The sequence below is a fragment of the Pteropus medius genome, unplaced genomic scaffold, assembly GCF_902729225.1.
Source record: "Pteropus medius unplaced genomic scaffold, Ma_sr-lr_union100, whole genome shotgun sequence".
NCBI classification, from domain to species: Eukaryota; Metazoa; Chordata; class Mammalia; order Chiroptera; family Pteropodidae; genus Pteropus; species Pteropus medius.
The window spans coordinates 23,553,317-23,570,225 of record NW_024351073.1 but is presented as its reverse complement, the minus strand read 5'-3'; the positions used below and the strand labels follow the sequence as shown (position 1 = coordinate 23,570,225).

Here is a 16,909-nt window from a genome sequence, read left to right as displayed (position 1 = left end):
CCACTTGTAGTATGGTTGGGCTCGGGTTAAATATTTTTTTGGCAGGGTGAAAATTAAGTTTGCGATCGATGCTTCCACATCTTGTGATAACACATTCCCTGACTTGTAACTTCCATAAAAATAAAATTTCTCTCATAAAAACACACGTATATTTTCAGGGAGTCACTGAAGGCAGAGTCTGCCTCAGCATCGGGGCAGACCTCCAAGGCCCACTTCACTGTTTCTCTGGCTTAACAGGTCACCGAGGACTTGTTTGTGTTGCTACTGTCATATCTAACCTGTGAGTTGGAACAGTAGAAGCAGGGAATGACATTTAAATTCCTTTTTCATATCTGAATTTTTACATTAAAATATGGATGTCATTGAAGTCTCCTTGTGAAACTGTCACTATTTATAAATGTGTATTATTGCATGAGTAATCTTTGCTTATGAAAGCTGTACAGAAACAGTTACTACAAGTACTTTTAATTACATAGGAAACTAGGTAGGCAGTTAATTCCAGTATTAAGAGAGTATGTGTTTATTATGGCATAACCCTTCTGAAGTAATTACAGCATGAAAATTATTGATTTTTTCTAAAACTCGACTAAAATTTCTTTAAAATCAAAATTGTTAGAATAACATTAAAAATTGATCAAACTTTCCATTGTTCTTGAATTCCCACCTGTGAAATGGTAATCTGGTCCTGCCTCAGCTATAGGTAAATGGTGATTTTTTAAAAAATACATTAAGTGTTTACCCAAAATAGGTATTCGTCATACCTCAACATGTAGTAGCTTAGGACCGGAGGTGCCGATGTTGCAGGCCCGGTATGGCTTTGTGATGTAACTTGATTTCTTTTTTGTATAATTCTGTTTTTTTGTTGTTGTTGTTGTTCTTCTTTTTACAGGGCAGTTTATTTTATTTCATCTGATGATTTGTTGACCTTTTTTTCCTTGCAAAGACTGCAGTAAATTAGAATGAATAAATTTTGAGAAGGTTACATTCTAATAGAGGATGATGCAGATGTGTTACAAACATTTGCTGTATTGTGATTTGAAAGTAGGAATTTATAGGAGATGAAACGTAAAAGAATTATGTTTTACTATCTTAGAATATGTTACCGGCAGCTTGAGATGGGAAACGAAGTTAGCAAATTGTGTAAATCGTAAAAGTGAAGGATTGCATAGGTGTTATGTTCTCCCTGTCTTTCTGTTCTCATTACTCACTGAGTGTAGTTATGTATGTTTTTAGTAAGGACAGAACTCTTGTTTGCTGGAAGTATGCTCTGGACTATTTGAGGAATGAAGGACAGATTGTTTGGGATTCTGATATATACAGGATTATTCAAGGCATTTTCCATAAGTTTCTTATTGCCTTTATTCTTGGAATTTAATATTAGCCAGATAATTTAATCAGATACTTTTTTGATTTAGAGAAGTGAAGGTTTTGACTTTTGGTACATGGTAGGGTAAATAGAAATAACTCAGTGAAAAGCTTCATCATATATATGTTATATGTTATATACATTATAGATAGAACTTTGAATGTTGTTTTCTAGGAATTATGACCTTGTTTTTATTTATATTGAACACAGATTATTGCAGATCATTTTAAAGTGAATTTTATCTTCAAGTATCAGTAGATAAAATCCGCAGAGTTTTCCTTAATAAGTTTTACAGCTGCAGTTTGCCAGAAGGTAAGCTATCTGTTTTCATAATTGATTTGGAGGAGGCGTTTATCGACCTAGATATTTAAACAGATTTGAACAAAGTGTCACATAGGAGTGACCCATTATTTAGAATGTTGCTTTGATGCTCATAGTAAAGAAAAGATTCATATTTTCTTTATTATTAAATTGTCCAAATGAATTTCTCATGAAGGTCTTAAATTATGGTCTGGTTTGACATTTCCATAACGTTTACTGATCATGTTGCCAGTTGAAATGAATTTTATTCTTATGTAATTATTGTCTATGTGAATTGGACTGTTTAATGAGGTTGTCTGTCTAGTGTATTTGAAACAATTTAAAATATGCTTATGTAAAAATCTAGCAATATTTTGTACTCTGATTACATTTATCACCTAGAAGAAGGCAAAGCATGGTTATAAAGTGAACCACAAAATTTCCTATCATTTTATTTGAGTAAATAGGCATGAGGCCAAGATCAGAAGAGCCAAATTATTTGGCACATTGTTTTTTAATATATTTTCTACCAGATTGAGAATCTCTCCTGTATTTGCTTCTCAAGTAGCTTTTCGATATACTTTTATTAGAAATAGACTATAATGACAAAGAAGTAAAAAGCAATGTGAAGGTCATGTTGCTATAAACAGAGGGAATGCATTTAAAAAGAGCAATTCTTTTATTCCTTTATTTTGTTTCAATTTAGAAAAAAATTCAAAAATCACCAGTAGATATATTTAATAATGCATAGTGGATTCTTTCATATAGTAACGTTAATGCGTTCTCCATTTTCAGAGAGAATAGTACTCTGCATCACCAAGTGGAACAGATGCTTCAGAAAATTTCTCCTCTGCAGAAATGCCAGGAAGAACTGGGATCTTTAAAAGCAGAGCTGGAAGAGAAGAAGGTACCTGCGGTGACTTCTCGTAGCTTTAGCCTCAGTACATGAGGGCCGCTTGTGCCTGTGACTGGAGGAAGGAAATGCCAGTCCAGACTCTTCAGGTGTATCACTGTACTTAGTGAAGATGGAACTGGTTGATTCATGGCTTGGTCCTTACAGTAATTCTTAGCTCTGTAATTCCGTGTTAGTTGCTTATGCGTCATGAGAGGTTCAGTAGAGTCACCTCCTAGCTGTGAATTTTTATGGCTATGTGTCTTGCATTCATTGTCTTTTCACGTTTTTTACCTTTAAGTATAAAATAAGATGCAAAATTTTACACTTAAAGGGTAGAGAAATCGTGTCCTGCGTTTCAAAATCAAGTTGCAATCAACTTTATTTAAAATGCTATGAACTTGCTTTCCTCTGTAAATTTTGGTTTACTCTTTATAGACATCTTAGAGAATTCATGGCTTTTGTAGATGAGAAATATCTAAAACTAATACGGCGAGGTGGTTTCCAGGAGCCCAGTTATAGTCAAGCTGGGATGGCTCTCGGCTTGTCTTCCTGTTCTTGGAGCTCTTCTCATGATGGCGTTTGTGCCTTTCAGTTTTCAAATTGTGCCACTTGAGTCATGCCCTCGCCCTCTCTGAGGCCTCACCTGCCGTAACTGATTGATTTCCCTATGTCTGTAGCCGTCGTTGGCCATGTATCTGACTACGTAGTGAAAGTGAAACAGACAAGCATGGCATTGAGCTGCGTCTCCCTCCGACTGTATAATGATCTCATCAGCTTGTCTAAGAGGGAGCAGAGCCATTGGAGTCACACCTGGACGTGAAGCCCTTGTCCTTACTGTGACTTGTCAGCGTGTGGACCCTCAGACCTCTCATCTGGGAAGAGGGGTCGTAAAGGCCATCTCTCAGCTGTGCAGATTTCAGAGTACACACACTGTGCTCTGAGACAGCACTCGGCAGTGTCTGCCGCACTCCGCAGCGGCCATCAGGGTGTGCGCGTTCACTGGTGTTACACACTGTTCCATTTTTCGTTCAGTATAGTGACTAGTTTATTTTCGCATAGTAGTAACAGTAGTATATGTTAAGCTCTAAAATGTCTTTATGTTTTGTTGAATTTTAATTGGTTGAGACACAAATATTACCTATTCAGTAATATTTGTGTCTCAACCAATTCAGTGTTATGAAGATTTGTAATTCCTTTAAGATTAGTATTTTTAAAATTTTATAGCTTCGTTTGATTAGAGACTAAATCATATGTCTATTAAGGGTCTGTTTAAATTCATTAAAATATTCAGTGAACTATAGTTTCCTGCCTAATGTATTTATTCATTAATTTCATACTGGTAAATGATGATAATTTAGCATTTCAAGATCAAAATAAGTTATTACTGATTGTTAATGACTTTTAAATTAACATCTATTTCCTTTTTAGAGTTCTCTAAAGTTGTATCAAGATACTCATCAGGAATATGCTCGTGTAAAAGAAGAATGCTTGAAGACCGATGCCCAGTGAGTAGTTTTAAAATTACTATGGAAATAGGGTTTTCATCTTTGAACAGAGCTCATCCTTAAATCAGTAGTGTTTCTCTGTTCGTGGTCCTCGGGTCTGTTGGCTGTTATTAGCTGAGGTCTTGAACTGAGCCCTTCAGCCTTGGTTTCCACATCTGTGGAGCGGAGCAGAGCGTAAGGGGTTATGTAGCGTGGCGAGGGGAAGGGCTGCGCAGAGGAGGGCCTCCGCGGAGGTGTTTACGTCCACGCGTGCACCTCTGTGTCTGCGTGTGCCAGCACTGGAGTACGCGTCCCAGCAGATGCGTGGGTGTCTGTCACTATTCATGAAAGGGCTGTCAGGAGCATCCAGTCGATTCTTTTGAAGTTTAATACTGTACTTTATACAGAAATCTTGGTAGCTGCACGGACAATGGTTTGATGTCACGTGTCGTAGGGTAACGTGGAGACTTCTCACAGTTACCGCCTTCGGACCGGAAATCCACCCTGAAACAGGTGTGCGCATCCCCGAGCGGGCGGTGTGAGCTGCTCCGCGCTCCCGGAGGCGGCACTGCCGAGTTAGACACGGGCCGACGCGGAGAGGCCGCTGTGGCTCGGGAGGGAAAACGCAGATTTGATCAGTTAAATTCGCTTTAGAAACGCTACACCCCACACGGCACAGCGGATTCCTCAGGTGCTTCCTGCCCTTAGAAAGTTGCTGGGAACCTCGTGGTTGCTGTGTGATACTCCTGACTGACAGTTTCTTTGTCATGTAAATCTCCACAATTAAGAAAAATATACCACAACCTGTAATACATATGTTTTCCTGTTGTACTGTGTATTTATTTTTACCATTTTAACTTAGAAAATTTCATTCTTAGGAAGAAGAAACTGGAAGCCAAGGTGAAGAAGCTGGAAGGTAATTGGCATGGTTGTCACCTGGCTAGTGGAAGTCACTGGGCTGTGTACGGAGCACTGGCAGCCGTGCGGGGTGCAGGGCCGGATCCGGGAGCTTCGTCGTCGGGGTTTAGATGGCGCACCCTGGGTGACTGTGTTAAGGGTACCGGTAGCGAGACATTTGAACACCGTACACCTCCCGGTTACTGGAGAGCAGCATGAAAACGGATGTGGCAAATCCTTGAAATGGCGTTGCGCTCAAAATAGCAGCAACCTATACTTTTACTGTAAAAAGCAGCAACTAATACGAGCGTTTAACTTTGGAAGTTGAATCTCATGGAGCTTTCTCATTTTTCCTAATGAGATCAATGGTTAGTAGAGAAGGTTACTACTTTTAGTACTCAGAAACTTGATATATCTAGATAGGACACACTCATGCAGAGATTTCCGTGAGATTCCTTCCACTGGAGATTGTCACTTTGTCCCTGATCCTCCCTCCACACCCCTGTGGGCTTAGAGGCTCCGTCCGCACTGACCAGGCAGACTGCAGAGGGGCCGTGTGAACAGCCGGTCGTTAATAACTCTTTCAGGAACTGAGGCCAGATCCTTTGTCTTTGTCTTTTCCACCTTCACTGGGCGGTGGGGCCGAGGCAGTAACGTCAGGTAGAGGAAAGTGGGGCTTCCGCAAGCCTCTTCCTGACCCTGCGGTTTGCTTTGTCACCAGACTGACAGACGACGATGCGTTTGTCATGTAGAGTGCGAAGCAAGAATTTAAATTCAGTGGGATCAGGGCATATAGACTAAAAGTTGCTGACAGTGTTTCCAGTCGATAGTTTACTAGATGGAGCCTGATCTTTTAGACCATCACCCTTTGGACGTTTTGGTAGCAGTTTCCTCTGACTCGGTTGTTGGCACAGACGCAGACGCTGTGGCAGGAGACGCAGCAGCGCCTGCTCTCGCCGTGTGTGCAGACGAGCACCAGTCTACGGAAACGGGTTTAAAGAGATCCAAGTTGCCTGTGAGGCTGCATGCAGCTTTTAGAACAGACTTTGTGAAGTGAAGGTAGAGCCTTTATTTTCCTTGTGACACGTTTTTCCTGGCAAATGATAAGGCATGATAGTCTGGTCAAGACATAGTCAGGCTTGTTGAAAGGAGGGGCAGGGGTTGCCGCTCTGGTATTTCGTGGGATTTGACTTTTCATAGCACTTGGTACGAACGTTCAGGTAAAGTCAGTACTGCTCTGCTCCTTACTAGTGTATTCGGACTCCATAGTTCTCCAGAACCGGACCCGGACCCGGGAGGGAGCGAGTGGCTGAAGGAACAGAGGAGAGCTGTCAAAGTGCCTTGAAGGGACCGTTGCCCCTTTAGTGACTCGGGTTTGAACTGTTCAGATCTGGTTACTTACATGGTTTTCAAGAAATACATTAAATATATTTTTTCTTCATTAGATTTTCTTAACTTTTTTTTTCTCTAGATTACTTTATTGTAAAAATACAGTACATAATACACGTAACATACAAAACACATGTTCATCGACTGTGGATGTGGTCGGTGAGGCTTCAGTCAGCAGGGACTGTCAGTAGTTACGTCTGGGGGTCAGACGTCACCTGCGGACGTTCAGCCGCTCGGGGTCGGCAGCCCGAGTCGCCGTGCGGTGCAGGGTCAGCTGTAGACCCGCAGTAAGGGTAGTGGCAGCTGGGGCTTGGCCTGGCGACGGGAGTTCCAGGAAGGAGGAAGAGTGCGACAGGCCCCGGAGAGACTGTCCCTCCCCCAGGTCAAGAGAACGGTCGTAACCGTACTGCAGGGGGAAACCACAGGCCCACAATCTGTCAGACTTGACTGGCTGGTGGTTGAAGGACGAGGGGTCCAGGGCCTCTCCTGCGAGGATTGTGCGTGTCAGAATCTTGTCTGACCGGAGGGTCTGGGTCGGCTTGTGTCTGGCTTGTAGAGGATTCTTCGGGCCTGCGCCAGTCATACGGCTCTGGGGGGTACGGAGAGGATGGTGGGAGCACCATGGGGTTCTGCGTTTATCCCTGATGGATACGGTACCGAAGGAACAGCAGCCTTTACGAAGTTCCTTCCAGAGTTTTAAGAAATGAGAAAAATTTTACTAGGTTAGATTTTGGGTATTTCATTAATGGTGGTCGCCAAGTTGGTAAATTATTTTTCTTTCTTCACTGCTCTCTTGAAATAAAGAGGCTGCCATCAAGCAGATTCAGGACTTCAAACAACTGAGGAATGAAAAGAAAATACTAGAAAAGGAGTTTAAGAAGACACAGGTAAGAGATGGCACAGTGTACGCACGTGCTGGGTCTCCGGCTTCAGGTGTCCTTAGACTCCTCTGTGAGTAGAGGGTCCCATCATGGCGGAGTCGGGGACGAGGCCCTGGCGGGAACAGGCTGCAGTGCCCATCGGTGCCCTGTGCCCTGGGTCTGGATGGCCGTGTGCCTCTCCTGGTGCTAACGCCTCTGACGCTTTGTTTCCATAGGAAAGGCTTGATGAATTTTCTAAACAGAAAAATGAAAAGGGTGAGTACTCAGTTAATGCTAACTTAAAAATTTAATTTTCACATGCGGTATTCTTTTTTAACTGTTTTCCCCCCATATTTTTAGAGTTGAGACATATTGGAACACAAATTTCAAGTGATTCTTACGGAAGCATAGATAAAAGTGAGTATATGCCAAGTTCATTTTTATTTCTGTGCCTTACTTTTAGTGGTTTGGGAGGTTGCTCATCACTCTTACCTGCAACTGAGAATTCTTAGTAGGTATTCCGTGTAGGAAGCAGCCATACCCTGTTACCTGTGTTCATTCAGTCTGCGTACGTAGTCATCACCTTGCTGTCTGATACCATCGTGCACTGAATGAAAGCGCGAGAAAGTAATCTTATTTGGGAAAGGAAAACTAGAGAGATAATTTCCACACTTTTCAATAAATAAGTAGTTTTCTCATTAGGTTACAATTTATCAAGTCAATTTATTAAATTTCTTAGGTGCTAACGATATGAACATTGTTAAAGTCAGGCAGGAAAACTGTGGCGTCCAAGCCCTCTAGCGTGTTTTTGGAAGACGAGAATTTAGGGAAGGCCAGAGGTCACAAGAAGTCAAGTGGTCATCACAGAAGTCACAGGGAAATCACAGACGTCCACGTGCACCTTTTATCTCTGACTGTGTGACCTTGTAGGTGAGAAGGAATAACGCTAGAAGTTGAGAAATTGGGGTTTTCATTTTAATTTTTCTCTTCATTGTGTGACCCCTGGCCATTTACTTCTTCGTGTTTTGTTTGTCATTTTTAAAAGGAAGGTTGCGAGTTTCTGCTCTATCTCACACTTTTTTGGTAGCGATACATTTGAAATGTAGATGATCGTATTTTCATGTCACTAACATCTTATTTTTCTTCCAAATGAGTATTATTACAATTATTAAGGCCGCTTAAACGTTGTTTTGTACAAGTATATGGTGTCTCCTTAGACGCCTTTAGAAGTCTCCTTTATCCTTTTCTTCCCCTCTAATTTTTCCCCCTGATTCAGCGCACAGGAGCGTTGTTCCCCGTGGCCCGAGGCTGTGACGGCCCCCACCTTTCAGCTGCCGGGGCCCTGGCTTAGCAGTCAGCTAGCGGTAGTGCTGTGTGCTGGAGACTGTGCTTCCTGCTTCCACGTGTGGGCGGCGAGACTTCTCGTAGTAGATACCGCTGAGAGGAGCAGGACTCGACGACAGTGGCTGTCCTAGCTAGCTCACGGCGGCCGTTGAGTTTAGCTCTCTCTTCGGGACCCGCAGACTTGTCCCGGGTCCGCTGTTCTCAGGCCTCACCGCTGCGCACCAGGCCCTCCCAGCCCTTCCCAGAGGTGCTCTCTGCCCCACTTTCTGGTTTATTTTCTTCAGAGAACTCATCACTATCACAAGTAACTTCTTTTCGGAAAAAGTTTTCCATCCCTGTGAGGGCAGGGATAGTGTCTGTTGTACATTTCAGTTTTTCCAGATAGATAAGCACAGAGTCTTTAGGAATCTGCCGAGTAAGCGGTGGACCTTGGTGGCCGACTTCCTGATTCTTAAGCGCGTCTGTAATGCTTTTCATCTGGTAGCACTTGACTTCTGAAAGAGACTTGAAAGTTAGGCAGCAAGAGTATTTGGTCGACGTCACTTTTAAAAAGGCGGCCCGAGTGCCACATTCCCTTTTTTTTTTGGTCCAATTTCAGTAATAATGGCAGACAAAAAAAAAAAAACTATTTATAGTTAAAAAGTGTAGCACCAGTGGAGGATAATGAGGAGATGTGAAGTAGATGGTATCAACTGGTAATGGAGCCCAAAGTTACAGAGAAAATGGCAGCTCTCAACAGCAGATTTTCATGGCAGAAAAGTCAGAGGTGGCACAGAGAGAGAGGGGCAGGAAGGGAGAATTCTGACAAGTCAGTGATCAGCCTTCTGGGTTCAGACACAGTTTCTGGAGTTTGTCCACAGGCTGTGGCTCAAAGTTTATTTCTCTAAAGTGTTGTTATCACAGGGGAGGTACCCAGAATGGGTGCAGATATCAGAAAATTGGGTAATTATGGCTGCTTTCAAGGACAGCTGCTCCTGGTCCTAGAACATGAGATATTTGTATACTCCTTGTAAATGCTCAAAACTGCGTTCACTCTGCCGCCCTTCCCTCTGAAGGCGGGCTTCTGTATGCTTATGAAATGAGAACCTGTATTTATTGCCAAAGTATAGGACTAAAAATGTAGTCTGAAAAAATGGACTCTGGCTATCAAAGATGTCCTGCCTAAACTTTCATCTAAAACAGAAGAACCAGTGACAAGAAAGACAGACACCAAGCTCAAGAGCTAGTCTCTGAGGAAACAACATGAAATCGTGAACCGATAGAAAATGTTAAAGATTGAATTTTATTTTTAGAGAAAGTCTAAGAACATTTCCACAGGCTGCTGCTATGGAATTGGAGTTGGGGTTCTGGAATATTGATACTATTAGAAATACACCCACTAGAAAGGCCGAATTGTTGAATGGAAGAACACAAGATTGATTATTGACCCAAGAAATGTAATCGTGTGTGTGTCTCAGCAAGTGATACAAAAAAACAAAAACAAAAACCAAGGAAATTAAAGGTATTAGGGAAAGTCTGAGTCTGGAAAGTGGAGCTGGATGTCATTACAGTCATCTGTGAGGACTTCAGGGGGGAGCAGAGGTGAGAGGCAAGAAGGCAATCAAGGGACAGTAAAGGGAGCTTCCCAGAGCAGGGGGGACCCTTCCGTTAGGAAGGCCTCCGAGTCTGGGCGTGACTCGTGTACGACCTCGTCTCCAGCACATTCATTGGAAATACATTTAAAATCAAAAGAAGCAGAAAGATTAATATGCAGGGACGGATAAAGAAATTCCAAGCAAATGCTAACTTGAAAGCTGTAATGTAAGGCAAGAAATAATTCAAGCCTAGACATGAACTTACATGCATTAAAAGGAAATATCTAGATTTGTTAAAGGTGCAATTTACCAAGAAGATACTGCTATCGTGGACCAAAGCGTGTGAAACTTTTTATTTCCAAGTAAAACGCTTGGAAATTCCAGGGCCAGCAGCTGAGTGTGTTTTCATGGGAAACTTTAACATGTTTCTCAGAAATACAGAGAAAAGCGGACAAAATGAGAGAGAATTGAAATCGTAATTGCAAGATCGATGATCTGTGAATCTTTTACACCACAAATCTAGAATTCTTTAAATACCTTTTAAATGCATTTATGTAAAAGCTGACTATTTTCTAGACAACAAAAACTATAACATGAACTATTAATATATTTATGTTTAATAACATATTAGTAAAAATACCCCCCCTCAAAAAAAAAAACTTTTAAAACCTGCCTGGTAACTGAACACATATAAACACAAACTCCTCCTGGACATCAGAAAAAATAAAAAAATACTAAACTGTTTTGGAAATAACAGTAAGGCAGTATTTACCACATTTTTGAGATATGACGATAGTGCCAATATGGTATTAAAAGGAATGATGTGTGGTCTTCAGTGATTATTTTAGAAAGTAAGAATTATAGGAAATGAATTACTAAGAAGGTAGAAAAGTCAGACTCTTCAGGAAAATAAAGGAAGGCGTTGATGAAGATGAAAACGTGAGTTAATGACGTTGGAAACTAACCAGTCGATTTGAGACCATTAGAACTAATAGCTGGACCTTTGTAATGCTGGTGAAACCGACAGCTCTTGGCAAGTCTGATCAAGAAAGGAAGGAACAGAAACCCAACAGCATCGGGACCGAGCTGGGAAAGCTATAAGACTACAGTCGGATAGTATCTCGATTCACAGATTGATATGCACATTTGATCGTATTCATGAAGTGGACCATTTTCTAGGCAAACATACTAAAATTGACTGAGAATAGTTATGCAAACCTGAACAAAAAATGCAGAAGAAATAAAAATACTTAAACCTCTAACACCGTAGAAGATCCAGGTGGCTCAGAGGAGGGCTCTGTATAGCCTTTAGTGAGAACTAATGTCTTTATTATTATTTTATTTGTTTTAGGACTTAGAAAAATATGGAATGCATATTGTCTCATTTTCTTAGACCAGTATAACTTGGTACCAAAGCCAGTTAGAAACAACACGAACACATATCCTCCAGGCTCAGAGCTCTGTGACTTAGAAATATAGCCGCAAATATACTAAGTAAAATTTTAAGAACTCAAATCTAGTCATTTAGAGTACAGAAAAATTATGACTTAAGAATTTATCTCAGCAATACTGCAGTAACTGGTTAAGAGAAAAATGATATTTCATGTCAATGCCAGTTCCTTATCAAAAAATGTTTGTTGAGGTAATAATAGAAACATTTGAACTTGAGAAAGGCGAAACCTTAAAAGCAGAGTTGTTCCTTCAGGAACAAGGCAAGCGAGAGTCTGTCCCCTCCTTGCTGTGTGCTCCAGAGTCCCCGAGCAGTGTAGCAGAGCAAACAAGACCAGGAGCCGTAAACACGAATGAGCGACGAGTGAAAATTGTCATAACGTCAAGTGGTATGACTTTGTGGAAAGTTGAAAAGACGCAGCTGGAAAACACAAGTGGTGATAAAGCAGTGAACACACACGACGTGTCGTCGTAAGCCTGTTAGCATAGGGAAGGGGCAGGAACAACCCATTCTTCCATGGCAACAGCGCCGTCAGACATCCGACACCTAAACGCGGCGTGCCCTGCCGTGCCTCCGGGAGGAAAATTAGGAAACACCCCGAAGAGCGTTAAGGAAGACCTGACGCGTAAGTAAGTGGTGTGTTCCCGGACCGACAGACTCGAGGACGAGGACGTGCGTTTGCCCTGACCGTATTTCTAAACATGAATGAAGCTTACACGGATTCCCGTTGAGGTTTTCTGTGGGAACGGGCCAGCAGACGGGCAAGGCTTATCTGCAAGAAGAGATGCTCGAGATACTCAGATCTCGGAAAAGGAAAAATCTGAGCAAGGCTCATCTCCAGACAGACATTAAAACATAGTTACAAGACTTGTGATTACAAAAGCATGGTGTCCACGTGCACACCGATCAGGCGGCATGGAAAGCCCGGGACACTCACGGCGCCTGAGGCCTCGATGAAGGAAGCAGGTGTTTAAGGGGCTGTGGGAAGGTGCGTGGTTCACGTGACGTTTTCTCTTCACAGCTAAGTAATGAGGCCACAGTGACGATTTTTTTTTCTGTTTTGCTGGGAACAGATAGCTTTTTTTTTTCCTCCCCTCAGATTAGAGGTAATGAACGAATGCTCAATTAGAATAGGCATAGCTCTAGTTACTAGTTTCCCTAAGAATAGAAAAGTAACTTTTTTTCTTTTTCTTTAAGGTTCCTTGTTTGCTGCTTTGGGGTATACGTAATAAGCAGGGATCCCGGTCAGGTCATTTAAGCAAAGGGGACACAGTGTTTGGAAGCAGGCTTTGGGGTAGGTTAAATCACGACGTAGATAAGCTGCTTGATCACAGAATTTCAGAACTCAGAAATGGATGTGCCTCACACACAGGGGCCGGCAGAAATCGATTATTTCAAGGGAGGTTGGAAATGTCCAGGTTTTCAGCCCCTCCCTGCCATGCCTCTGTCCCCCGCCCACCCCGTCCCCATCCCTCTCTGTGAGCCTGTGGTGTGACATGGCTGCCCGATGGCAACACTTGGGATTCCTCAGAGATACTTTGGTTGGTCTTTTTAGCCTCTCTAGCCTGGATTAAAGATTTCAGTGTTTTTAATAAATGCTTCAAGTTAATTTTTAAGAACTTAAATTCAAGGAAACTGTAATAGAAGTTTGCGGTGGCCTGAAATTGCTTAATACTCAGTTTATTTTTAGTTGAAATTATTTTTATTTTTTTATGGTGACATTGGTTAACAAAATCTAATAAGTTTCAGCTGTACACTTGAACGACAAGGCATATGTATATATTTACACTGTGTGTTCACCTCCCAGAGTTAGATTTCTTCCTGTCAACTTTCTTTGAATTTTAACTTTTGGGGATTGTCTTTTTATGCAGATTTGACCAGAAACTTTACATTTTAATGAATACTTTTTGGGAATTCATGCATTTATTGATGCTAAGCTTACTTGAAGACCGCAGTGCAATATTCCTAATGTCACACAGACTTCATGGGCTTTCCTTAGTTGCAGCCGCCCTTGGCCTTTCACCTTGTATCAGGGGCTCTTAAACATTTTGGGGATTCAGACCCCTTTGAAAATTTATAAAAATTCCAACGCATTCACTTTCCTTATAAAAAACTCATGCTTGTGTGTATTTCTGCTCGTGTGTGTGAGCATCCCATTTTCCCGTAATACCATTAATGGCTTTTCCCTGATCCACGCAGCCCCGGGCTGGTTGTAGCACCGACCTTCATGGCTCCATCACCTCCTGGGCCTGAGGCGGTCCTTTTCTGCTGCTAGGACACCGAGCCCAGACCTCATAATTTGTCTTCTAGCTGTGTGCCTGTCTCCCAACCGACATCACTGTCTGTAGAAAGTTTACAGGCCAAAGAGTTATTTGTCCCACCAGAGGTGATCGAAGCTGTTAACAAGGCAGATTTGGTCTTTTAAGCCCCACCCCCAACACACACACACATGCACGCACGCACGCACGCCTGCCTATATCTGGCCTTCAGTGCTGGCCAGAGCGTTGCAGACCTGTCCTCAGTAACTAACTGAATAGCCCACAGTGGTTGAAGATGTTTAAGTTACTTAACTTTTCTAAATTCCAGTAAGTCCTGATTTCACGAGGACTTTTTTTTTGGCCTTGTGTGGATTGAGCCAAATAACATGTCTTTACTACTTGGTTCTCTTTCACAGGAAAAGTGAAACTGCTTCTGAAGGAACTCTGGCTCTGTATAAACACAACACACAGAGTACCTGGTGAAGGCCCCAGATGTGTCCCAGGTGAGAGAGAAGCTTCCAGAAGTACATATTGTACATGAAAGTGAAATGCTTACCATGGGCCTTGTGTGCCTTTAGTTTTTAGTGTCTGTGCTCTGCACCGTGAGGTGTTTCAGGCTCAGCTTGTACCCCGTCCCCAGCCCTGTGGTCAGCCACTTCTCCAGTGAGCCGAGTCCTTCTGTGGAACATATTGTTGCGGCTTTCCAGTGTGACAGACAGAGGGACGTTTCCGGTTCCTTCCCGGGACACACATGTCTTTACTGATAACTAGCACTGCTGCTGTTCGCCGGTGTCAAGACCCCAAAAGCATTGGCTTTTTATAGTAATTTTTCAGTTGCTTTATAATAAAGGGTCTTTACGTGACCTAGTTCTTTAATTTGAATGCTGCGCAAATACGGTCACGAGGCAGGCTTGGTATCAGCTGAGTGTAGATTACTTTTAAGACACAACCGTGTTCCTGGCTGGCCGGCACGCGCAGAGCCACATGCCAGGTCCTGCTGGCCGTGCGGGAAGGCTCACGGAGTGGGAGCACGCCCTCGGGCCCGTCGCCTGCGCCCCGCTGCGGAGCCATCAGGGCCGCCACGTCTGTCCATCTCCCTGTCTCGTCAAGTTCACAAGCGCGAAGCCGATGTAACGTGAAAAGCGTTCAGGTGTTACTGGAGAATCTCCAGGAGGGGATCGGTTGTCCTTTAAAACATGTTTTCACCTGGACTTAATTCTGTAAGCGTTTTAAACTGTTAGAATGCTTGGGAATTTTTTAAGTTTTCTTGCTATCATAAATATTTGGAGTTTACTTTTTCCGTAGGAAAACCTGCCCAAGAGAAGCCACAGTCCGGGGGGTCCGAGGAGGCCGGCGGGCCGGCTCCAGTGGCGGACAGTGCTCCCGGGGCCTCGGCCATGCGGACGTGCCTGGCGGAGCTGTCCATGGAGATCCAGGGCGACTTCTCAGGGTGCCGCAGCGTGGGGGGAGAGGGGCCCCAAGCGCCCGCTTGCAGCGGGGAACACCAGGGCGCCGAGGCGGTGGCTCCGAGGAGCGAGGACGACAGCGCCGGCCTCCTGGACCAGGGCCAGGTTTTCGATGAGGACCTGCAGGCTGCTGTTGACTTCTTCAGACTGCCCCCCCCTCTGCTGTCTCCGGTGCCGTCACCCCCTCCGGGGTCGGTACCAGCCCTGGGCACCTTACCTTCCGCACTGGCGCCCGTGAGTCTGCACTTTGAATTCGAGTCAGCACGTGGGTACGGCGTCCATGCTCGTGTGCTAGCCGGGCTCAGAGAGCGTTCGTGCTCACGCCAGATTTTATGAGAGAGCAGCGAGGGACTGTCAGAGACACGCCGCTGCCCTTCAAGTCACGAGTAGTGTGGATTTTTCCACTTTCTGTTACGTTTGCATTTTTGTCTTTGCAACCAAACTGTAGTCCCCTGAGGGAGGACTGTGTCTCAGGTATCCTGGCCTCTAGCCTGGCACTTAGCAGGCGGGGAGCGAGGCATGGCGTGCTCTAGAAGTGGCGGTGTGGCTGGGGTGGGTGGCTGAAGTCCGCACTCCCGCTCGATGAGCTCGGCGTCCTTCGTGTGTGTGCGGCGTGGTCTCTGCTCTCTTAGGAAGTTAGTGTCAGTATCGCGTACCTGCGCTTCGTGGCTTAAGGAGCCGAGAGACGACTCCCTCGAGTCAGCCCCCTCCTTCAGGACGCACGGGCGTGCCCGTGTGTCCCAGACAGCACTTTGAGCACCAGGAGTGCAGAGGTGACGGGTACGGCCGCCCCTCGGCTGGGTCTTGTGCCAGGCGGATCACATGTCGCACGGCCAGCTGAGCTGCGGCGCTGGGGAACGCACCTGCCAGAGAAGGCCTGGGCGGAGGCGGGGAGCGGCCCCAGGCAGGTGGGGCCCAGCCAGTGTTCCCAAGGGAGCGCGGTGTCACAGGGGCAGCTGCTGTAGACTCAGACGCCTAGACGTGGGCAGACGGTGAACTTGGTGCTGGGGACGTTGGCGCACTTCAGGTCCGCAAGGGCCCTGTGTGTCCTGAGAACTTTCTAGTTTATCCTGAGGCATTCGGAAGTCCTTGATCCAGAGAAGTGGATGTGATGACAGGTGTTCGTTTGAAAGTTTCCGTTTGTTCCCAGCATGCATAGCTAGGGAGTGGCGACAGTTAGGGACGAGCAAGAGCATACACAGGGCAATCATTGAATCGGGAGTTCCTTTAACTCTGGGCACCGTAACCCAGTAGTGAGTGGCATTGTGGTTAAAGAGGTGGGGACGGTTGGGAAACTGTCCTGGGGTTGTGTGAAGCAGCCTTTGGTGAGGTTTTTGGTGTGGTTGTCGGGGGAGGTGGAGTTGTCCAGCTCGGCATGCGCGGAGAGGTGACGTGTAAAGCGTTAGCTACTAGGTGCGTGTGGGGTGTCTAAGTGGACACGTACAGTGTGCGTTCGAGACCCATGGGTGTGGTGTTCGGAGCGGCGCCGTGGTGGGACGCGGACGTGAGGCCGCATCGGCGTGACGGGGCGGCAGAAGCTGTGGGACTGTGATATCATTTAGGAAGACGGCGTAGAGGCAGGATGGGGTCCCGGACGGACCCAGTAGGAAGGAAGAGATCATCAGA

At 44.6% G+C, this 16,909-nt stretch overlaps 1 protein-coding gene across 4 annotated transcripts in view; it reads left to right on the top strand.

Annotated features, from left to right (window-relative positions):
- ICE1 (interactor of little elongation complex ELL subunit 1) overlaps window positions 1–16,909 on the top strand; it is a 48,424-nt gene that overhangs the window by 11,418 nt on the left and 20,097 nt on the right. For 3 of the 4 annotated variants that reach the window (XM_039842817.1, XM_039842816.1, XM_039842819.1), the window contains exons 4-12: window positions 1,660–1,678; window positions 2,462–2,573; window positions 3,990–4,066; window positions 4,924–4,961; window positions 7,136–7,218; window positions 7,428–7,467; window positions 7,552–7,608; window positions 14,234–14,320; window positions 15,123–15,517. In XM_039842817.1, coding sequence (XP_039698751.1) covers window positions 1,660–1,678; window positions 2,462–2,573; window positions 3,990–4,066; window positions 4,924–4,961; window positions 7,136–7,218; window positions 7,428–7,467; window positions 7,552–7,608; window positions 14,234–14,320; window positions 15,123–15,517 — 908 coding nt within the window. Of the gene's footprint in view, window positions 1–1,576; window positions 1,679–2,461; window positions 2,574–3,989; window positions 4,067–4,923; window positions 4,962–7,135; window positions 7,219–7,427; window positions 7,468–7,551; window positions 7,609–14,233; window positions 14,321–15,122; window positions 15,518–16,909 lie in introns of all 4 variants that reach the window. The other variant, XM_039842818.1, reaches the window with a different exon arrangement.